Source organism: Salvelinus namaycush, chromosome 8 (genome assembly GCF_016432855.1).
Source record: "Salvelinus namaycush isolate Seneca chromosome 8, SaNama_1.0, whole genome shotgun sequence".
Taxonomy (NCBI): Eukaryota; Metazoa; Chordata; class Actinopteri; order Salmoniformes; family Salmonidae; genus Salvelinus; species Salvelinus namaycush.
Window position 1 is genome coordinate 61594310 of NC_052314.1, and position 25193 is coordinate 61619502.

Here is a 25193-nt window from a genome sequence, read left to right on the forward strand (position 1 = left end):
AGATAGAAACTGTTTTTCAGTCTCTCGGTTCCAGCTTTGATGCACCTGTACTGACCTCGCCTTCTGAATGATTGCGTGGTGAACAGGCCGTGGCTCGGGTGGTTGATGTCCTTGATTAAGTTTCAGGCCTCTTGGCAGAGGCCAATGGTCACATGAAGGGATATCATATACTGTAGGTCTATATGTCAACGTCATAAAATGCATTCCCAATTTAACGTAAAGCTTTTGCCTTTCAAAACAGACTGTCGGCCTACCAATAGTCAGCTTTATGACTTCACTGCATGGTTGCCCAATATGACCATTGGCCTCTATTCCCTCATGCTGTTTGTTGCCAGTCACAGAGATCATATTAAATTGAGCAATATGTTATTCTATGATGCCAGTAGTGAGCTATCTCACTAGGAGATCGGTTTGGAATATGAAAAAGGTGAAAGACGAGACGGCGTAATTATCCGCCGTGTGTTTATTTAGCGCTATATACACCACACGCCCCTTTTCTGACAACTAATGTACCAGATGATATAGAAGCCTACATAAAGCAGCGCGGCGTGTCGCAGCCATATGAAGCGTAAAAGATGACTCTGCGAGGTAAAGTGGCTCTAGTTACGGGCGGTGCGCAAGGCATCGGCAGAGCCGTCGCAGAAAGCCTACTGAAGAATGAAGCAAAGGTTTGTGTTTATATATAAAGTTATTAGCCTATTGTCGCCCGTAAATGGACGGTGGATTTGGTTACTTTACGCATTTTACGCGCGGCGCTTGTACCAACTTATTGTGGTTGTATGGAGCCAAAACCAACTGTGTTGCACAAGAACCTCTTTAAATATTTGGACATAGTTTTGTAGATGTTCTGATTTTATATCCGCAGGTTGCACTTGTTGACTTGAATCAAAGTGTCGGAGAGGAATGCAAGAAGATTTTAGATGGAGAGTTTGGAGATGGGAACTGCATTTTCATTCAGTGTGACGTGACGGACAGATTGAAACTTAAAGGTAATGTTGCCTGACAATAAAACTGTGATACTTCTGGTTCATAGTCTGAGATGAATGCAATTCATTTGTTTGGAACATTTCCTCTCACAAGCTCTAAGCGCGGATACTACTTTCTATCACCTGGCACATGCACGAAACAATATAAACACGTGTACGAGCTCGGAAAGTATGCATACATCGCTTGTATGTATTTACATCGTGTGAGCATGTTTCAGGTGATAAACATCTGAACCCACTACCAGCGGTTTGAAAAGTTGGTTTGATTATACATTCCTATGGACATTTTATCGCCACTTCCTTACGGTAAAAAGGACCAACAGTATGGACAACCGGTAAAGTAAATGTACATATAATTGTATTCAACATTCTAGCTTGTAAAGAATAGATTACCATGGGGTAACCATGGTAACAGTCTGACTAGGCAAAGGTAATTGCAACTTTACTAGGGTACTGCTATTTTTTCTTTAGAGGTTATTATAGGTTATTAGCCTAACCTACTTTTTTAAAGTATAGCTATATGCCTAGTCTAACTTTAGCATTTTCCTAAATGCATAATAGTCCATTTTATATCATGCTGCGCAGTGGTTTAGAATTCCGAATATTCTCATGTTCGATCACCTTTAGGCCTTAGGCTTATCTATTTTAAGACATCATTCACCTCTGAAACAGACTTTCATTGTGTGGAAATGAATTAGTTACTTTTGACATGATTTCCAAAACGCCACAGGTAAAAGACATTGGAATGTTCTTGGATGTAGCCTTACCTAAATATCTGTGCTTATAAGAGTCCATTCAACCAACACTGAACACTGTCAATGCACGACTGAAACTTAAACGTCGACACAGTCTATTTAGTCTTGTGAGACTGGACATTTGTTAGACATTTGTTGTTTAAGTAAAGCAACGTACTTGACTTGTTGCTCCTACCTTGGTTAAGGTGATTATTATTATATACTTTTTTAAATTGAAGGTTTTCTTGTGGAATGTTTTCAGCTGAAAGGCAGGTGCTGGTGAATACCTGTTAAATTGCAGTTTTTGTGGCTTAGATAATTGTTTGGATGTACTTGTTTACTTAGATAGACAAAGATGCAGTGTTCTTGTAGTAAATATAACCTGTATAATCAATCTAAGAGCTAGATGTTCTTCTTTTATATAGAATCTAAATTATAGTTTAGATGTAAATAAACAAAGATGCAATGTTCTTGACAAATGTCCATCTCCTATGGACTGGTAGTGTTCTTCTTGTAGGGGTAAATCTATAGTTAATCAACCTAAGTGTTGGACTCTTCTTTCATATTGCAGATGCTTTTCAAAGTACAGTCGACCGGTTTGGAAGATTGGACATTGTTGTCAACAATGCTGGCATCAACAATGAGAAGGACTGGGAGAAGACCATTGAAGTAAATCTGGTAAGAGGGGTGGGTGTGGGTGGGTGGGTGTGGGTGGGTGTGGGTGGGTGGGTGGGTGTGTGTGTGTGTGACTAACACCAGTAAATGTTAGTTTGAATGTATTTTTGTCATTGAATGTCTTGTCATTGAGATAGTTTGTGAAAATCTATTTTTCCAAAACAATCTGTTACTTGACTAACTGCAAAATCAATCTTACATGATGCTGTAGTTTAGCCTAGTTACATTATATTACATGATGCTGTAGTTTAGCCTAGTTTACATTATATTACATGATGCTGTAGTTTAGCCTAGTTTACATTATATTACATGATGCTGTAGTTTAGCCTAGTTACATTATATTACATGATGCTGTAGTTTAGCCTAGTTTACATTATATTACATGATGCTGTAGTTTAGCCTAGTTTACATTATATTACATGATGCTGTAGTTTAGCCTAGTTTACATTATATTACATGATGCTGTAGTTTAGCCTAGTTTACATTATATTACATGATGCTGTAGTTTAGCCTAGTTTACATTATATTACATGATGCTGTAGTTTAGCCTAGTTTACATTATATTACATGATGCTGTAGTTTAGCCTAGTTTACATTATATTACACGATGCTGTAGTTTAGCCTAGTTTACATTATATTACACAATGCTGTAGTTTAGCCTAGTTTACATTATATTACATGATGCTGTAGTTTAGCCTAGTTCACATTACATGACATCAACGAAGAGTTCTACCACAGTCTGAATAAGAGCAAAACAGTGTGACTGTTGTTTGTGTTGGATATTGAAACTCAAGCCCTCTTGTTTCTCTCCATAGACATCCGTCATCAAGGGAACTTACCTGGCCCTGGATCATATGAGCAAAGAGTATGGAAAAGAAGGAGGAGTCATCATCAATGTCTCATCCATGGCAGGTAAGGCTGCTCCATACATGCATCAGTACTTTGTGTACTGTACGCTGCACGTCACTAGATTGAAGCCTTCACAGACATAAGAAAAAGGGCAACAGTGGTGGATGTGGATGTGGATGTGGGAATGACTAGCTATGTCTTTGGCAATGCGGTTGCTTTCAGCAGATGTGAGCAACCCCTATGTACTGGAATATGTCACAGGTCATCAGCTATAAAGAACCACAATGACTTCATTCACTGTTATTGTTGAAATTCCCAGGCCTTTGTTTTGGCACGATATGGTTACACAGTGTACCATAACACAACACAACACAGGTGTAAGGCAAACATTACAACATTACCGCTTGATAGATTAGAGTTTGATGTTGTTTTCACAGTGGACAACGAGCATTGCTGTGTGCGTCTACTATTTGCTTAGTGGGGTAGGTTCAGGCTGTTCTATCGCCTCAGTCGGCAAACTAACAACTACAGTACTTCTCATTTTTCAGTGTTTCTCCACAGCAGCATGTGGAGATTGAGAAAGCATGTTATTAGTGCAATCCAAGTCAACCACTTTGTGCAAGAATTGTCTGAATGTCTGTCTGTGGTTCAATGGCTTACATCTTGATCCGGCAGTAAAATCATTAAACTGACAAGGAAGTGGTGGTGGGGTCGGGGTTCAACTTGGTGTGTGGTGGGCTGTGTTGGATTGGGAGAGATTTGTTGCAGTGGAGACAGTAATGCCATGACAGACAGCCCACTGACTGTGAGACTCAGTCAAGTGTCACTAAATCTGTTTTCATAGAAGCAGCACACCTGGGTTCACATACTATTCAAAATCTTTCAAATGCTTTCTGCGTTTTCTCAAGTCTGCCTTGAGTACCAGCTGGGTGGGGTTTGGACTAACAAACGGAATTTAGAATGGTGGTACTCATAGAAAAATTGTGATTTATCAACCAATCCTACAAGCGTCTGGTAGGAGATAACCATTGGTAAATACCATTTGTTCTCAGCCTCAGTGCTGTAGCACAACCTTGGCTGTTTGCATTTTGAAACGCCCCTAATTAAAAAGGCAAATGCATACCATTCCGGTGCACATCCAAGTGCTATCCACCCTCTGGTTTTCGGCAACGGACACTTTTCAGTGGGTGCTTGCCGATCACAGCCCTCCATGAGCCAATATTTTCGACGCAATCATCAGCAAAACAAACATTAACACATACAATTTCCATGCACCATCTCACAACAGGTGGGTTCCCAAACACGAACGGAGCAATAGACGGCACCCGCATCAGCATAACATCACCATCCTAAATGATTTCAACTATGTAAACAGAAATGGATGGATGGATGGCTTGTTGGCGAGTGTTGCCTACTCATTTGAAGTATATTTGCCATTGCTAAGGCAACTTGAATTGTCCCAATGGTCCTCTTTTTGTAGTTGTTTTTATTTTTACTGGTCAAGTCACAACTGAGTGAGCCAAATAAAACCTTTTGGTTGTACTCTATCTGACACTAGCACCTCTATTTCAGTTACGGAAATATTTTTTTTCTTCGTTTTTTTGGGGGTTGCGCCGTTATATTTCATGGTACGGAGTTGTATATCCCCCTCTGGCTTTAAAGGGAGGATTTTGACCATATATGGTTAAAGTACGTCTTGAATCTTCTCAAAAATCCTATACGATTGTTTTTTGGAAACGATATCTGATGAGCCAATCTGTACTTAATGCAGAAAATGTGCCATCTGTCTGTAAAAACGCGCTCTCTGCAAAATGCAGCGTGTGCCAAATCTTTCAACAGAGCAAGGTTAGCCGTCTCTCATGCAATTTCCCATTATCTCAGTCTTATAGAATGTCAACAATGGTTTCACTTTGACACGTACCTCTCATTATAACAAATTACTGTACTTTATATGGATTATTATTGGAACAAATGCACTGATGTGGTCAAATTATATAGCGTGCCAAGCGATGTTTCATGAATTCCCAATGGAAATGCAATTAAAATTGAAAAATGATTTAATTATTACTCTCACAATTTTAACATATTTTCCCCATTCTACGCTTGACAAGCAGTTTCCTTATTCCACCACTTGGTCCTGTGCGTACGCATGGTCATGGCTGTGTGTACATTTACACACACTCTCAAGCAAATGTTCATATTGATCAATTTCACACTGCGTGAACGTTTTTCCATGCGTGGTTTACACACAGATTTGTGCCTATGCATGGTTGATAAATGAGACCCCTGGTCTGGTAAGCAGCACAGATTTCCCTTCCCGTGACCCCTTTGGGTTCTTGAACACGCGGTCACAGGGAGCTAACATGTATGCCGACAGAGTGCAGAGACCGGACAGGTGGACACGCCTCACACTGGGCTGTGGTGGTCATGTGGTGTTGTGACTTCTGTGCCAAGATCCACAGTTTGTGCAATAGTACTTGTGGACTTTGAGTCAGGTGCTCTTGTCTAATTTCAACATAATTGTATCTATTATCATTGGTCTGCACAGGGCCAGTTCTAGGCATAAGTGACATAAGCTTATGCTCCCCCCAAAAATAATGATCTATCTATTTTTTGTTTTTTTACTCAGTCGGGGTCTCAACTTACTGTTAAGAGTTAGAATAGTAGAATATATAAGGTGCAAGTTCGTAATTTGGTTATGCATCAGCAATTTGTCTCTTGTTATGTCCGTCACTGACAGTCACTCAATTAGCCATGTCAGCAAAATAAAAATGTATTGGTAAGTTAGTCTAGCCAGCTATCTAAACTTGTAGTAATCATGGCCGAATACCAACTGGGAATGCTGGGGTCGTGCCCAGGGCCCCTGACCTCCAGGTGGCCCCCATTGATTTTGTTGGTCACCCTCACTCATATATTATTTACATGGCATAAGTCATGGACAAAATGGTAGAAATGCAGGAAATTGACTTTCAAACGTACATTTTTCTATCCGCTGTCGAGGGGGGGTCGTGGAATATTCTAATCAAGTGAGAGAAACTTTGTCATTTCTTCAAACTATCATCTTTATTCAATATCGATTTAATTATAGCAATAATGAGACTGGTCAACCCGAGAGCCTAACCTTTACAGAAATGCAGAGTTCTTTATATAGCTGACACTAAGAATGCTTAGTCATGGCTGGTTCAGAATGCTTAGTCATGGCCCATGCAGACCAAGGGGCGTCATAAGGGTTCATCCGGTTGCTATCTGCACGGGGTTGTTGTCTTAACCCCACCCTGGCTTAGTTTCCCAGATGCCAGGATGATTTTGAGACAATGAGAGATTGTTATACTCTTAAGCTATCTCTAGTAAAACACATTCTTGTCTATGTAATGCCACTGCATTAACTCATTTGTCAGCTCAAGCCATCTCTAGCGACTATATGCCCAGATTAGCTACAGGGAACTAGAGTGGAGACCATAAAAACACAGCATTAGTAGAACAGAAATATCTTACTATTAGTTAAATATTAATTGTTAACCATTAATATCAAATAAATCAGGTAAATACGTAATGTTTCTATCACAGGGGCCACTAAAATGGTTTGCCCGGGGAGCCCAACTTGGGGCGGCAGGTAGCCTAGTGGTTAGAGTAAGAGTAAGAGTAACCGAAAGGTTGCTGGATCGAATCCCCGAGCTGACAAGGTAAAAACCCGTCGCTCTGCCTCTGAACAAGGCAGTTAACCCACTGTTCCCCGGTAGGCCGTTATTGTAAATAAGAATTTGTTCTTAACTGACTTGCCTAGTTAAATAAAGGTTAAATAAAAATATATAATAATAAATTCACTAAATCTCACTTATGCCCCCAAAAGGCTAGTGCCGGCCTCTGGGTCTGCTTGTTGAAATACTACTTGACAATAACATAGGTAATACATTAAGTTTCAGTAATAAAACAGTTGTAAATACAACTGGAGAATGTTGTGCTTGAAATCTCCAGTGCGAACTCTAAGAAATTATAATCATTTGATCAGAAAACAGACTGTATCGTTGGGAGGCTGTTCTCAGGCCTTTGGAATGTAAACAGCAGTGCTGAAAACATAGTTGCTTGTGTTTGATTAAGGTAGAACAGTATATAAACTGGAGGATGGTGAGTTTTCTCTTTCTCTCTTTCTCTCTCTTTCTTTCTCTCGTTCTCTAAATTCAAAGGGGTTTATCGGTATGGGAAACATGTTTACATTGCCAAATCAAGTGAAATGGATAATATAAAATGAAAACATTACACTCACAAAAGTTCCAAAGAAATAGAGACATTCTAAATGTCATATTATGTCTATATACAGTGTTGTAACAATGTGCAAATAGTTAAAGTACAAAAGGGAAAGTAAATATGGGTTGTATTTACAATGGTGTTTGTTTTTCACTGGTTGCCCTTTTCTTGTGACAACAGGTCACAAATCTTGCTGCTGTGATGGCACACTGTGGTATTTCACCCATAGATATGGGAGTTTATCAAAATTGTATTTGTTTTGGAATTTGTGCGTCTGCGTACTCTGAGGGAAAATGTCTCTCTAATATGGTCATACATTTGGCAGGAGGTTAGGAAGTGCAGCTCAGTTTCCACCTCATTTTGTGGGTAGTGTGCACATAGCCTGTCTTCTCTTGAGGGCAAGGTCTGCCTACGGCGGCCTTTCTCAATAGCAAGGATATGCTCACTGAATCTGTACATAGTCAAAGCTTTTCTTAATTTTGTGTCAGTTTGTCACGTTCTGACCTTAGTTCTTTTGTATTTTCTTTGTTTTAGTTTGGTCAGGGCGTGAGTTGGGTGGCTTATCTACGTTTGTTTTTCTATGTTGGGTTTTTCGTTTGGCCTGATATGGTTCTCAATCAGAGGCAGGTGTTTGTCGTTGTCTCTGATTGGGAACCATATTTAGGGAGCCTGTTTTTCTATTGTGTTTTGTGGGTGGTTGTTTTCCGTGTCAGTGTTTGTCCCACACGGAACTGTTTCGGTTTGTATTTCACGTGGCGTTTATTGTTTTGTTTCTGTGTTCGTTTGTTTCATTAAAATATATTATGGACACATACAACGCTGCGTATTGGTCCTCCTCTCTTTCTCCCAACGAAGACCGTTACACAGTTACAGTGGTCATGTATTCTGCCCAAGTGTACTACCTGATTAGGGCCAAATAGCATTCTAGTTTGCTCAGTTCTTTTGTTAATTCAAATCAAATCACATTTTATTGGTCACATACACATGGTTAGCAGATGTTAGTGTAGTGTAATGCTTGTAAATTCTTTCCAATGGGTCAAGTAATTATCTTTTCATTTACTCATGATTTGGTTGGGTCTAATTGTGTTGTTGTCCTGGGGCTTTCTGAGGTCTGTTTGTGAACAGAGCCCCAGGACCAACTTTCTTAGAGGACTCTTCTCCAGGTTCATCTCTCTGCAGGTGATGGCTTTGTTATGGAAGGTTTGGGAATTGCTTCGTTTTTATTTGGTGTTTTATGTTGGCTCTCTTTTCTCTTTCTCTTCGCCCTCCCTCCTTATCACTGTCTGTCTGTCTGTCTGTCTGTCTGTCTGTCTGTCTGTCTGTCTGTCTCTGTCTCTGTCTCTGTCTCTGTCTCTGTCTCTCTCTCTCTCTCTCTCTCTCTCTCTCTCTCTCTCTCTCTCTCTCTCTCTCTCTCTCTCTCTGTCTGTCTGTCTGTCTGTCTGTCTGTCTGTCTGTCTGTCTCTGTCTCTGTCTCTGTCTCTGTCTCTGTCTCTGTCTCTCTCTCTCTCTCTCTCTCTCTCTCTCTCTCTCTCTCTCTCTCTGTCTGTCTGTCTGTCTGTCTGTCTGTCTGTCTGTCTGTCTGTCTGTCTGTCTGTCTGTCTGTCTCTGTCTGCACTTTGACACAGATATGCCTGAACTCCATTCTCTCTCAGCCAATTCACAAACCGTTTAAGATGAATCTCTGCTAAATATTCCATGTGACTCTATTCAGTCACACACTTTACATTGACACTGCACATCTATCCCCTCATCTCTACTTTTGAGACCCTGCATGGTAAACAATAGCACAGTCAACTCCAAGTAAGTTTCCCTAAGGTTTGCCTGCAGAGAGTAGGAGGAAATATCACAGTTCACAACCGTGGGCCAAGAATCTCCCAGATGTCATAAATCTAAATGTAATCAAGACTATATGTTTATCACAAGCGAGACGTATGACTCTGACATATGACGCCATTGGGCTCATTCATACGCATTGTCTGTGTGTTGACATCAATCATGGGGTTCTGGTGAATTATTGTTCTGTGGCTGTGTTGGATGACAGGATTTTGTGGTTGTTCGGACCTAATCCCCAAACTCATACACTGAGCAACTAAGAGAGAGTTGTGAAATAGTTCCATGTAGGTTGTTTAGATCCTGGGCTGGAATTCAAAATCCAACGGAACTTTGGACTGAGTTGACTGTCCTAACTGGAGACTGGAGGCTAATCATTCTCCTGCTGAGGTAGATTTTTTTAAATTTTTAAATTTAACCTTTATTTAACTAGCAAGTCAGTTAGGAACAAATTCTTATTTTCAATGACGGCCTAGGAACAGTGGGTTAACTGCCTTGTTCAGGGGCAGAACGACAGATATTTACCTTGTCAGCTCGGGGATTAATTTTTGCAACCTTTCGGTTACTATTCCAACGCTCTAACCACTAGGCTACCTGCCTCCCCATTTCTTCCTGTGATGTTTTTTAGTTTATTTCCCCTGTCTCAGCAGCTTCTTTCTCTTTTTCGTTTCTTTCTCTCTCGTTCCTCGTTCATTACTCATTGCATAATAGTTTCGAGAGGGAGAGAGAGAAGCTTCCGATTCAAGTTGTCCCAGCACAACAGGCAAAGCTGGTTGAAATGACGTCATTTCAACCAGTTTACAACCACGTGGTTGTACTGAGGTACAACTCTGTGCATGTCCAAGATCATCCAAATATTTTATAGACGTGTAAACACATCCCTGTGCACCTGGTAACATCATATTCTATCATTACGCTACTTGTAGATGCTATTCCTCAGTGCTGTCGCTAGCAGATAAGTGAAAGTTATGCTACAAACCAAAACAAGACATTCCCCAACCATGCCTGTGGGTGATTCCGATACAGTGCCTTCAGAAAGTGTTCACACCCCTTGACTTTTTCCACATGTTGTTGTTACAAAGTGCGATTAAAATGTATTTAATTATAATTGTTGGTCAACGATCTACACAAAATACTTTAATGTCAAAGTGGTAAATACTCTAATGTCAAAGTGGTAAATAGTGGTCAATGTAAATAGTGGTTAATGTGGTGATTCTGACAATACATATTAGAATCACCTTTGGCAGCGATTACAGCTGTGAGTCTTTCTGGGTAAATTTCCAAGAACTTTGCACACCTGAATTATGCAACATTTGCCCATTATTCTTTTTAACATTCTTCAAGCTCTCTCAAGTTGGTTGTTGATCTTTGCTAGACAGCCATTTCAAGTCTTGCCATAGACTTTCAAGCAGATTTAAGTCTAAACTGAAACTAGGCCACTCAGGAACATTCAGTGTCGTCTTGGTAAGCAACTCCAGTCTAGATTTGGGGGAGGGAATACAGTCAGTCACAAAAGTGAACCAACAACCTAAAACGTGAGAACAGGATCCGTAACGTACCAGACACGGAAGTGAACCGTATAGTTCACCTATGGTGAACGGGCCCGCACTCTGACACCACCACAAACTGAGGTAACAACTGTACCAAACAAACAAACGAACACTCCACACAGGCTCTACCCACGAGAGGTTATGCCCTACTTGTCCAAAATAACCTCCCTGCTACACACTATGCAAACAGTAGCACTGTATCCTTTGCTAGCAGTATCTAAAAATGACCAGATGTTGCTAATCACTGGTCCCAGAGGGCTCTCCCAATTGTGTGGTATTTAAAACTGATTGGTTACTTTTCCCACAAGTACGACACTGCCGATGCCACTTGAGGTTTTAAATGGGTTATTATCGATATTCACAGAGCACTCACATACTCGGAACCCCACCCGGGTTGAACAAGGCACACCCTTCCCAAATTCAGTGTTTTGCAGCACACAAACCACAGATGCAGCTGACTGGAGAAGCGACTTTTACCCACGGACTTTTAACCAAGTCAATTACAACAAAACCAAGATCATTAATTGACAGTACAACGAGGCTCATTCATCAAATTTCAGAAATACCTCTTGGTGAGAGAAGCCAGAAAAGTCTCCACCACAGAGGGGTAAACACAATTGACTCACTTCCAGAGAGCTGATTCTGAAGCTTCGCTAAACGAACATGGCTGAAAACCATAGTGTCTCATCCTCTTCGCAATTTCCAGATGGACTAAAGAAAAGAGAATTGAGAAATAAAAGCTGGTTTATTGCAAGTTGCAACAGGGAGACGCCTCCAGCACAGAAGCAGATATCATTTCTAACTGGCCTCTTGGAGACGGGCCCTTTATATTCTAAGTCAGACAACACCAAATGTTCTGGAAACACCAGACCGAGAGGCTCGCAGTTCAAAACAAAGGCAGCGGCTTTGTCAGCTGCTACAGAATCAGTGTCCACAGAAGGTCGTCAATACAACCGTGAACAGTCAGTGTGTCCTTGTACCTCCAGTCTGGTGTCAATCACTATCAACCGATATGAGCATAATCCATAACATTCAGTATAAAGCCTAGTGACCATCAACGTGCACCTTGAGTGTCATAAATAGAACACTGGAAATGTATTACAGAAAGGGAAAAGATCTAAATATGCTAAATATTGTTTTAATCACTCTAAACGTGATTATGTAACAGCGATAGAACTGTTAGATAGGCTAGCTACAATGGACAACAGCATCACACATTATCTCTACCCCAAAGCCAAAACACCGCTGACATGACATCAGTTTGTTTTCTTTACCATTGAGAAGAAACGGTTGGCAAGATGCTGCTTGATGTACAACCGCAGCAAGAGCTGCAGGCGCTCACAGGCCCCGCTTTAAATGGCAGCTGCCTCTAATGGGACAAGGAGCTTTGGAATGTAGGTGGACCCACTGCCGTGTTCGGTACAGGCTTCTTCCTTCACTGGCAAGTCATGCAATGACTGACTGATTGACGAACTGACTGACTGACAGCTCCTATATTGGATCGCGGTATGTTTGATGTAAATCACTGTTTTGGTTCACCCTGTTCTTCATGATGTGTGGTAAGAGGAGCCTAACCTGAAATGTACAAAGGGTATCAGTTGACAATAATCTTGGAGCATTTTGAGGGGAAGGAAAACACACACGTACACATTTTAAATACTTTATTTGAATCCACAAATGACATTACATTAAGAAGGATAAAAAATATTTTAAAGGTCTTGGATACAAGAGCACTTTAAGGATAGAAAAAGCACCTTCTCCACAAAGCTAGGCTGCCAGTAACAGCTGAACCAGAGCAATACTTTGGCTAGTTGCTTTGCTCTCTGCAATCTGAAGGCCACTCACCATATGCACGTGGCCGAGACTGTCAAATACTACTGTCACCAACTTGCACTTATATCCAAGGCTGTCCAAGCGTGATACGAGGGGCTGGTATTTGAGAAACTTGTCAGCAAAGGCCCGGCTTCATGTATCCATCGAAGGAACAGCCCACTTCAAATCAGCACCTCCCTTTGGGCTCGCCCCGTAGCAGCAGTAACTGGCTGATTCTGCATAAAGGGTAACGCGTAATCATCTATCTCAAACCGGGCTATTCTGACGAGAACGTTTGTATGTGTGCTGTTGGTGAGACCACCTGTCTTACCTCAGTAGCTACCAAGTCGACAAGGCAGACATGTCTAGCAATGTACAAGTATTTTTATGAACGGCAACCATTAACAACATGTGCACACCAGAATTCTGTATTTTAACTCGGGGTGTAAAATACAGAAGGGATCATGGTTTGCAGGATACCAGAGTGCTAGGTTGTATTTTGTGGGTAGAATAGAACAGGTGTTGACCTTACCGTGAAAGGCTTTCTTACAACCCCTTCACCAACAATGCAGTTTTTAGAAAATTAAGAGTTAAGAAAATATTAACTAAATAAACAAAAGTTTTAAAAAGTTATACAATAAAATAACTAATGAGGCTATATACTGGGGGTTCCGGTACTGATTCATGTGTGGGGGTACAGGTTAGTCGTGGTAATTAAGGTAATATGTACATGTAGATAGTGACTATGCATAGATAATAAACAGCTAGTAGCAGCAGTGTAAAAAAAGGGGGGTTCAATGCAAATAGTCCAGATAGCCATTTGATATTAGCTGTTCAGCAGCCTTATGGCTTGGAGGTAGAAGCTGTTAAGGAGCCTTTTGGACCTAGACTTTTTGCGCCGGTACCGCTTGCCGTGTGGTAGCAGAGAGAAAAGTCTATGACTAGGGTGGCTGGAGCCTTTGGCAATTTTTAGGGCCTTCCTCTGACACCGCCTGGTATAGAGGTCCTGGATGGCAGGAAGCTTGGCCCCAGTGATGTACTGGGCCACACGCACCACCCTCTGTAGCGCCTTGTGGTCGGATGCCGAGCAGTTTCCATACCAGGCGGCAATGCAACCAGTCAGGATGCTCTCGATGGTGCAGCTGTAGAACCCCTTGAGGATCTGAGGAGCCATGCCAAATCCCCTGAGTCTCCTGAGGGAGAATAGGCGTTGCCGTGCCCCCCTCATGACTGTCCCGGTCTGTCTGGACCATGACAGTTTGGTGATGTGGACACCAAGGAACTTGAAGCTCTCGACCTGCTCCACTACAGCCCTGTCAATGATAATGGGGGCGTGCTCGGCCCTCCTCTTCCTGCAGTCCACAATTATCTCCCCTGTCTTGATAACGTTGAGAGAGAGGTTGTTGTCCTGGCACCACACCGCCATGTCTCTGACCTCCTCCCTATAGGTTGTCCCATCATCGTCGGTGATCAGGCCCACCACCATTGTGTCACCGGTAAATATATATATATTTTTTTAAATGTTACCTTTATTTAACTAGGCAAGTCAGTTAAGAACAAATTCTTATTTTCAATGACGGCCTAGGAACAGTGGGTTAACTGCCCTGTTCAGGGGCAGAACGACAGATTTTTACCTTGTAAGCTCGGGGATTCGATCTTGCAACCTTTCGGTTACAAATCCAACGCTCTAACCACTAGGCTACCTGCCGCCCCAATTTAATGATGGTATTGGAGTCGTGCTTGACCATCCAGTCGTGGGTGAACAGGGAGTACAGGAGGGGACCGAGCAGGCACCCCCTGAGGGGCCCCCTTATTGAGGATCAGAGTGCAGACCCGCTGCCGCCCACCCATACCACCTGGGGGCGGCCCGTCAGGAAGTCCAGGACCCATCCGCAGAGGGAGGTGTTTAGTATGTGGTGTGGGATTTTTCATCATGTGTTCTTGGTGACTCTATAACTCCCAAGAAACCGTATAGTGTTATTATAGACTGTCATTAATCATACTAGATGTGTTTTGTTATGCATCATTCAAGACTCTGGAGGTGAACATACCCAACAATATATATGACGTCATTGCTGAGAATAAAACGCCCCAGGCGAGAAGATTTATACATTTAAAAAGGACAACAACAGCAACACAGTACCAAGTCAAAGATACAATAGACAGAACTGCAGATTATACAGCAAGCAGAGTTAGTTGGGAAAGTCAGGAAAAGTATGTTACGTTTGTAAAATATATTTTAAATCATGCAGCCCTTTACTCTCATAACTGTATACGAGTTGAAAATGGCAGATTTGGGCAATATTAAGCGCCTAAATTGGAATGTAGTGGCTGTTTCAGTAAGGGTTCTGGCTCTGCGCTTCACAGCGCTGTATGGGTTTTTAATGACAGGCATTCTGAACTTGAGCACCGCTCGCAACAAAAAGTTGCCGCCATCCCTTCCAGTAATTCTGCAACTTTTACACATGTTTTGTTGTCCATGTGAGGGGAACTGCTGTAAATTAAGAGTACTGGATGTATTTTGAAAGATGAGATGTTGAGGATTATAAGAAATATCGCTTTGATGTCATACAAGCAAGCCAAACACCTGTGAGTCCAAATGTGCAATTCACATTTCCAAATCAACGTTTATGATCACTATGTTTGATGTACAGTTGCAACATGACATGTCATCATATCCTGGGGTCTTCTGAACAGAATGAGCCTATGTTTGTTTATTGTGGAAACAAATTGCGGCATCACACGCACCTGAATGCACCTAAATTACGATCGTTTTTTCTGAATTTCCTTGTGAAAGCCTAACATTGTAAGATCGTATTTTATAACAGCTAGTTATGTTGGCAATGGAACAAGCTTTCAGATCATGCCCACCTGAACCTGATTGCGATTTATAATGGACCGTTTTTGGATTGCGTAAACAACAACAGTACTTGGGTGATTCTGCAACTACAGGAACTTCTATGTCCTCAGGGTCAATTTATGTGATTTTATTTTTTTTAAATATGTTTTTTTCTTTATATGTTAAGTTCACACTACCATCACCCCCAATTTTTTTTTTACACCTCTCTATCTAGTACTTTAGCTACTTTTCAGATGCATTTTATACCTCAATTTCACTGTTTTGTCCTTGACCCAGACTTTTGAGCTTCCACTATGTTTTTCTATGAGAAAACATTCATAATTACACATTATGTCATGTTATCTTCTATAGAAAAAGTCAATTAAATCTACATCAATATGTGTTGTGAGTATGCCCTTTATATTGTTATTTACACAAAATATACCTGTCCTTTGGTAGTGGTGTCATTTCCACCATTGAGGGCAAATTCCTCATTAATAAAGTTTTGTCACGAGAATTGTAACGATCGTCGTCATATTCCTCCTCCTCGGATGAGGAGGAGCATGGATCAGACCAACACGCAGCGAGGTATGTGGACATAATGATTTATTAGACAAAACGACGAAACACGAAATAACACTTTAGAAATACAAAATAACAAAACGAACTAAACAGACCTAAACTTACGAACTTACATGAAACGAAGAACACACGAACAGGAACAGACAAACCGAAACAGTCCCGTGTGGTAACATGTACTGACACGGAAGACAACCACCCACAACAAACAATGTGAAACAACCTACCTTAATATGACTCTCAATCAGAGGAAACGCCAAACACCTGCCTCTAATTGAGAGCCATACCAGGCAACCCATTAACCCAACATAGAAAACACATAACATAGACTACCCACCCAAAACTCACGCCCTGACCAATTAAACACATACCAAACAACAGAAAACAGGTCAGGAACGTGACAAAAATGTTAACTTGGTTACCATGGAAACGTATTGTGACACTGAAGCACATGGCTGCAGCAGACAGTTGTTCCAGAAGTTGAAGAAAAATCTAGGTAAGCATTACTTGTGTAGAGAATATTTTTATTGTCAGTCATTTCCAAACAGGCTATAAATATGTATTTAGTGAAAACTATATGCTATCTGTAATACTAGCCAAAGCATGCTAAGAAGTCTGGGCAGGTAAGTTAGGGGCAGGTTTGATGGCCTCGTGTTCTGGCTGCAAGTCATCTGGTGACTAAGGTGTTGTATTGCCTGATAGGTAGGTCACAATTGCAACTATTCTCTTTAAAGTCTGTCTTCTATTCTGTTGGTTGCATTTCCATTGCCATCTCTTGCTCCTGAGCTTTGTGAGCTCAGAGATAGATTTCACTTCTCTCTTCTCTTTTTTCTTCCAGTATCTCTCCTTGTCTTTTTTGCAGATGTTCCTGGTATCGTATAGGATAATTTTTTATTTTGTTTCTATGTCTGTGACCTCTGGAATCTTACTTTGTCTTAAATTAATTAAATGTTTAACAATGGTTGTTGTTCAAAATGGTTGCAATAAAATATTGTTTTCCTTCCTTTCCTTTAGGTAAATTAGTATATTATGTGTAATTTATATTGATCGATTTGTTTTAGATATGGAAATCATGTGGTTGTTATCATAATCTCACAAAAAGGTTGGGTGGAAATATCTTATTTTTTAATGATAAATAAATATTTTCAGTTGTCACAAAGGCAAAGTTCACACATTCAGGCGTTGTGTTGAATTATTCATTTTAGGAAAACCTTAAAAAGCACCTAAAATAATGTTCAATGCAAGACAAATGTATAAGAAATGTGTTATAAATTAATTGTATAATATTTCATTTTCAACTAAAATTGATGTTTAATGGCTGTCTGAGAAAAATGACAAAAATATATAGATTCCTCAATAGTACGATCACAGCGATTATCAGATATTATTTCTAGACAAATCAAAGACAATTATAATACTGGTAAAATGGTTTTTCAATCCATTTTAATTTCCGAAATCTTGCATGTCCAAAGTGCCCGAAATTGCAGAATCACCCAATTGTGTTATGGTGGGGATGCAGGGCTGTGTTCCAAACTAAACAACTACAAGTGAGCTTGTTCCTCAACGGCACAGCTAGGAGAGCTCACAAAAGTACCTTTATAGTTGAAGACTTTTCTTTTGAGTCATAAAAGTGCATTGAAATTGCTTAGGAACTGTGCACACTTTGGAGAGGTGTGTGGCCACTTGGAGAGACCAGTTAATCTCCTCACTCAAACCTTTGTAATGTTTGTCTTATGTTGCAACAACCCCACATTTTCCAGGAATAGTCTTATCATGCTAATGAATGTATCCAGAGTATTTTCAGATTTCGTTTTCAACAAAAGTGGCAAAGTACACTAAATGTAAAATACACATAAAATCAACAGTGTAAAATTTGGATTCAGTCTTGTGTCAAGTGAGCTGTTGTGTACTCACATTTGGTCTAATCATTTTCCGATTACCTCCAAACTGTTCCCTATCCATTTCTAAAATGGTTATGCATTTTCATATTTCTTCTGTAAGAAACATTTCAATTTAGCCCTATCCATATAGGCCAATTCCCACAAGGGTAAAGGGTGAAAGCATTTGGTTCAGTATTATACTGTAGTAACCAATTAAGACAGTCAGTATATCATTCACTGTAGTTCAAAATAAGGGAAGAGCAGTCTGACATTTTATGTTATCAGCACTCCGTTCGAGCTGCTTAGGCATAAGGGGAAGTACAAGTATGCCTGAAACTGCAAGATAATGGTTGGTTGTGTTTTATGATAAATTAACCCATATTGTCATGTTATTGCACATACTTTGCTTCCTGTGTGTCCCAGCAGCAAACCTGTGGCTCCTATAGATCCCTTTCCTCCTTGTCACTTGTGTGACTGTTTTTAGCTGAAGTGGCAATAAGATTTGAGGTCAAGACTTTATACAATGTTTCCTATACAATTCCAGCTACCATATTTATGCCCTCTCCTACAAGACTGAAATTCAGCGGGAACACATGGGTGGTTTGGGAGTTCTCATAGTTAAACTCATTTTAACAGAAGGGTTCTATGTACAACCATATATCATATTTCCCAGCATGCTCTAATGCAGGGTGATTTTCAGAATTGTTTGTTTTAATGTGTTTTTGCATATACAGTAGAGGTCCGAAGTTTACATACACCTTAGCCAAATACATTTAAACTCAGTTTTTCACAATTCCTGACATTTAATCCTAGTAAAAAATCACTGTTTTAGGTCAGTTAGGATCCCCACTTTATTTTAAGAATGTGAAATTTCAGAACAATAGTAGAGAGAATGATTCATTTCAGCTTTTATTTATTTCATCACATTCCCAGTGGGTCAGAAGTTTACATACACTCATTTAGTATTTGGTAGCATTGCCTTCAAATTGTTTAACTTAGGTCAAACGTTTCTGGTAGCCTTCCACAAGCTTCCCACAATAAGTTGGGTGAATTTTGGCCCATTCCTCCTGATAGAGCTGGTGTAACTGAGTCAGGTTTGTAGGCGTCCTTGCTCGCACACGCTTTTTCAGTTCTGCCCACACATTTTCTATGGGATTGGGGTCAGGGCTTTGTGATGTCCACTCCAATTCCTTGACTTTGTTGTCCTTAAGCCATTTTGCCACAACTTTGAGAGTTTGCGACCAAGCTTTAACTTCCTGACTGATGTCTTGAGATGTTGCTTCAATATATCCACATTATTTTCCTCCCTCATGATGCCATCTATTTTGTGAAGTGCACCAGTCCCTCCTGCAGCAAAGCACCCCCCACAACATGATGCTGCCATCCCCGTGCTTCACGGCTTGCAAGCCTCCCCATTTTTCCTCCAAACATAACGATGGTCATTATGGCCAAACAGTTATATTTTTGTTTCATCAGACTAGAGGACATTTCTACAAAAAGTACAATTTTTGTCCCCATGTGCAGTTGCAAACCGTAGTCTGGCTTTTTTTATGGCAGTTTTGGAGCAGTGGCTTCTTCCTTGCTGAGCGGCCTTTCATGTTATGTCGATATAGGACTCGTTTTACTGTGAGTATAGATACTTTTGTACCTGTTTCCTCCAGCATCTTCACAAGGTCCTTTGCTGTTGTTCTGGGATTGATTTGCACTTTTCGCACCAAAGTACATTCATCTCTAGGAGACAGAACGCGTCTCCTTCCTGAGCAGAATGACGGCTGCGTGGTCCCATGGTGTTTATACTTGCGTACTATTGTTTGTACAGATGAACGTGGTACCTTCAGGCGTTTGGAAATTGCTCCCAAGGATGAACCAGACTTGTGGAGGTCTACAATTTTTTTCCTGAGGTCTTGGCTGATTTCTTTTGATTTTCCCATGATGTCAAGCAAAGGGGCAATGCATTTCAAGGTAGGCCTTGAAATACATCCACAGGTACACCTCCAATTGACTCAAATTATGTCAATTAGCCTATCAGAAGCTTCTAAAGCATGACCTAATTTTCCAAGCTGTTTAAAGGCACAGTCAACTTAGTGTATGTAAACTTCTGACCCACTGGAATTGTGATACAGTGAATGATAAGTGAAATAATCTGTCTGTAAACAATTGTTGGAAAAATTACTTGTGTCATGCACAAAGTAGATGTCCTAACCGACTTGCCAAAACTAAGACATTTGTGGGGTGGTTGAAAAATTAGTTTTAATGACTCCAACCTAAGTGTATGTAAACTTCTGACTTCAACTGTACAGTACATTGATTGGGTGATACATTTTATGCTACACAAAGATAAATAACATTTATTTTTTTAACTAAACCAATCTGTTAGTAGGTGGACTTATTGCACGCGTTACTGAGATGGTTGCTCCAGTTTGAATACTGAGACTACATCAAGGACCTGATCTTCCCTGGCAATTTTTTTGAATGCAGGTTGCGGTTGATTTAAACAATTCCACTTGTTGGATATCGTAACTCTGGCTAGATTCCAATAGCAATTACACATCACTTTGTGAGCCAGAATAATGTGACTTGCAGGCCTGACGTGGCCTGTAAACCAAGGGTTTCCTAACACCACTGTGATAGGGTTTAACTAAGCCCGTCAACAAGTGGCCTTACGATAGACAGATCTCTTCATAAATAATTTGATTTTAAAGGCTGGTGGAACCATTCATGGAGGGTTCTAAGAATAACCTTTATATAATAAAATGGTTCTTAGTAGAACCATATTCAAGGTGTTCTATGAAGATATCTACATGGTAGACCCTCTGCACCAAAAAGGGTTCAGAAAAACTGAAGAACACTATATGGTTCTACTAAGCACACATTTTTTTTTAAATGCATGTAAACATTCTCTTTGAGCTCAATTCCCTTTGATTTGACTATGTTCCCAGAGGGGTTTTTCCTTCTAATTTCACCTCTGTTCTCTTATACAAATGTGTTGAGAGGTTTCAGAAACAAAGTGCCTTGCTGTACTCCATACAACAGGTTTCTCTTAAGGTTTGCCCTGGCTCTATCCTTTTTAAAAGGGAAAACTAATGATTGATCTTCACAAGGTGAAGGTTTTATGTGTCCATAAAAGGAAGTTGAGCCCATTATTTGGAGGGGGAAGCGAGTTCTCCTGAAATGTAATGTTCTGGAGATTGTTCTGGCTTAAACAGAACTTGGCGGCCGGCCCAACACACACAAACACACAGCTTTTTCATGTTTGAATTAAGTCGAAATAGGGAGAAATATTTTGCCTTGGAGGATCCTGTTTTTCCATGACGGGAAAGGCATAGAGAATAAGTTACAGTACTCATTCATTTCTAGCGAGCGATATGAGATCTCAGTAAAAACCTCAGATTCCACTTTAGCGCGCTTACACAAACACACACACACAGACACACACACACACACACAAACACACACATACACAGAGGACAAGTAACCTCTGTAACAATGACTTTAGAGTGATTGCATTGTTGATAAGCGCCGTCAATGAAAAACGCCTGAGATTTAAATGGGTACCATGTGGAGTATGTTGGTGAGTTACCATGACTGTAAACTTTGTTTTTTCTTCTTTCTTTCTGTCTTTTTCAGCTTTCCTTCATTCCCCCTACCAGCCAGTGTACACGGCCACAAAGCACGGGGTGATAGGCTTCTCCAGAGCCATAGCGGTGAGTTCTAACACACCCCCAAACCTCTCCTCGAGTACACCTAGCCGTTCCACATACAGTGCCCTCCGTAATTATTGGGACAGTGAAACACTTTATTCTTCTTTTGGCTCTGCACTCCAAAAGTGTGGATTTTAAATCAATGACTATGAGGTTAAAGTGCAGGTTAAAGTAGTAAAAAGTATAGCCTACCAATTGGCTTGTCGCAGTGCTTGAGGCGTCACTACAGACCTGGGTTTGATCCCAGGCTGTGTCACAGCCGGCCGTGACCGGGATACCAATGAGGCGGTGCACAATTGGCCCAGCGTCGTCCGGGTTAGGGGAGGGTTTGGCCGGCCAGGAATGTCCTTGTCTCATCGCGCTCTAGCGACTCCGGGTCGGGTGCATGCACTGTCACCATTTGTACGGTGTTTCCTCTGACATATTGGTGCGGCTGGCTTCCGGGTTAAGCGAGCTGTGTGTCAAGAAGCAGTGCGGCTTGGCAGGGTCATGTTTTGGAGGAGGCATGGCTCTCGACATTCGCCTCTCCCGAGTCCATACGGGAGTTGTAGCGATGGGACAAGACTGTAACTACCAATTAGATATCATGAAATTGGGTAGAAAAAGGGGTGAAAGTACAAAAAATACATAAGTTTAGTATTTGGTCCCATACTCCTAGCACGCAATGACTACATCAAGCTTGTGACTCAAAGAATTTGCTGGATGCATTTGCTGTTTTGGGTTGTGTTTCAGATTATTTTGTGCCCAATAATTTTGGAGTCCCTTTTATTGTAAATAAGAATAGAATATGTTTCTAAACACTTCTACAATAACGTGGCTGCTACCATGATTACCATGATTACGGATAATCGTTGATGTAGTCATTGTGAGCAATTAATATGGGAACAAATAGTAAACTTTGGACTACCTTAATAGACATACTGTATGTCATCCAAAACCAGTACAGCTGATTTAAGTAATGAAGGGCTTGATGATTAGTTGACCAGTTGAATCAGATGTTGTAATAGAATACGTGATATGTAGAATGGCTGGGGGTACTCCAGGAAAGGCATGGAAAACACTGGCCTAGACACATTCCTTTGCCCTGGGTGATTACGCTTGACCGTGTTCGGACATGTTTGTGCTCCTCTATCTCACACACACAGACACACACACACACACACACATACCACACACACACACACACACACACACACCCTGACACGTCTGTGTTCCTTTCCTCTCCCCACGCAGGATGCAGCCGAGGTGGAGAACTATGGTGTGAGGATCAACACGCTGTGCCCTGCCTTCGTGGACACCCCTCTCCTGCGCTCCGTGGAACACGAGGACAACATGGGCAAGTTTGACAAGTTCAAGGACGACTTAAAGAGGAGCGTGCACAAGTTCGGGGTGCTTCAGTGAGTTCCTATACATGTTGTGTAGAAGTTGCCTCGTTTCCCTCCTTTTTCACTCATTACCTATTAAGTTCGTTATAACTCAGATTTACAGTAAACCTATGTGGTGTATATAGGATACTGCTTCAGATTAATGTATACAAGTGTTGTTTATACCTAAACAAGTCAGCACAGACCTAGAATCAGCTTACTCTCCCCACATGGCGAAACCACCCAAATAGTAACTCCATTCTACGACATCAAGTAATACAGTATCTAGAGTAGCAAAGCCTCCCTAATCAGTGTCCATTTCCTCCTTAAATCCTGCCTTCACATAGTATGTGTGGGAGGCCATGGAGGTTGTTATCCCTCCTCAGTTTCCCTGTCTTATCTGGAGAGAGGAGCGAGGGGGCCTTGGAAGCTTCCTGGTGTGTTTGTGTCTTGTCCCCTCTCTATGTCACTGTGTTTTGAGTGCTTTGGACGACATCAGATAAGGTTTTCTACTTCAGAAGCAAACGGCGGTAGAGATATACAGATACAAACGTTGAGGGGTATTCTGAGGAAAGACTTAACTAACTTTGTCAACATTATTTGAAATGATTAACTTTGCTACAATATGCATCCGAAACATGCAAAGACAAATATTGAGAAATACAGTGTGTTTGAGATAAGATGCACTTAAATATCATATGCAGGCCAAGTTTTGTTATTTATATCAGAATGCACTTCAGTCTTGAATGCTTACATTTACCAGCTCAGCTGCTTTAAAGTACAGTGTTTCGCAATACCTTGTCCAAGCTGTTTGGCCTGGGGTAAGGTGATTTGATAAATCTGTTGGCTACAGTGTCAAAAAGAGGCCTTTTGAATGTTGATCTTGCATCTCTTTCAGCCAGGAAATTGTTGAATTAAGTTACATCATGTTTCAGGAATTCTCTGATATAATCATGAGGGCATTTTGCAACCTAAATTGTTAGCTAGTCCAATTCAATCCAAAAAAAGAGAATGCATGATCATGGCCTCTCTCTTTCCTGGGTCGTGTTCATTAGCCACCAGGCGGAAGACAACCCGAATAAACCAGGGAGGAACTATCTAACACGACCCTGTTATCTCTATCTCTCGATCTCTATCCCCAGACCGTCGCTGATCGCAGAGGGAGTGTTGCGCCTGATAACTGATACCGGTCTAAACGGCGCCGTGATGAAGATCACCTGCTCTAAAGGGATCCACTTCCACACCTACGAGCCCCTGTCCGCTTGAGAGGAACAACACGGGATACCGTCGGACTTCTGTCACCCACCCAGACAAAGGAACTTAAAGTAGTCGGAGTATGGAGTCATTCAGAAAGTAGACCCATGTGTCTATTGAATTGGTAGAAATGTAGGCCCATTGAATTAGGAATTAGAATAGTCATTTAATGGGACCTCTATTTGTATGCCTACGTTGGATGTAACCAAGATTCCAGTAGTCTTACTTAATAGGTGTGAACAAAGGTAGACAAAGAGGGTTTAGTTTTCGGGTTTCCCTCATCATAAAATCCTCCAGTTGATTTGACTAGTATGAGAGACTTGGTACACATTGACTGCTGTATTTATTTTATTTTATTTATTTAACTAGGCAAGTCAGTTAAGAAAAAATTGTTATTACCCAATTATGAAATGGACATTTTATCACAAAGCACAATATGTGTTTACAATTCTACCAAATAACTGTAGTTTATTTATGATACAATAGCATACTTTATTATCATAGAATATGTGAAAATTGTGTTTTTGTTGTCTGTCAGACAATAAACTTTGACTCCTTTCCTCTTCTCATTCCCTTGTTACATGACTATGTACGTAACGCAGTATCTGTAACACAGTAATGCAGGTTTAGCTGGCAGAAAGAGGACTCCTGCGGGCTGGGGAGTTGTCAGCACGCTACCTAGCTGAGCATGTTGCCGTTGGGCTAAGTATGTTGCCGTTGGGAGTGTCCACCTCAGCTCCACTACCATGCAGTAAAACAGGCTTTGACGAGAGGAGAAACTGTGACAAAGACCTATGTAAATCATGCATGTAGACAGACAGATTTTTTTTTTGTATTTTTCAATCCTTTGCTGCTTTTAGTTAATTCCAGGATGTATGCGTGACAGGAATTAACA

At 40.9% G+C, this 25193-nt stretch overlaps 1 protein-coding gene across 1 annotated transcript; it reads left to right on the forward strand.

The window, feature by feature from the left end:
• Positions 1-381: 381 nt before the first annotated feature.
• LOC120053034 (15-hydroxyprostaglandin dehydrogenase [NAD(+)]-like) lies at positions 382-24867 on the forward strand. Its single transcript, XM_039000281.1, has 7 exons — positions 382-668; positions 866-989; positions 2292-2398; positions 3211-3307; positions 21607-21683; positions 22914-23077; positions 24187-24867. Exons 1-7 carry the CDS (start codon positions 576-578, stop codon positions 24308-24310), a joined length of 786 nt encoding a protein of 261 aa, XP_038856209.1. The 5' UTR covers positions 382-575; the 3' UTR covers positions 24311-24867.
• The last annotated feature ends 326 nt before the right edge of the window (positions 24868-25193 follow it).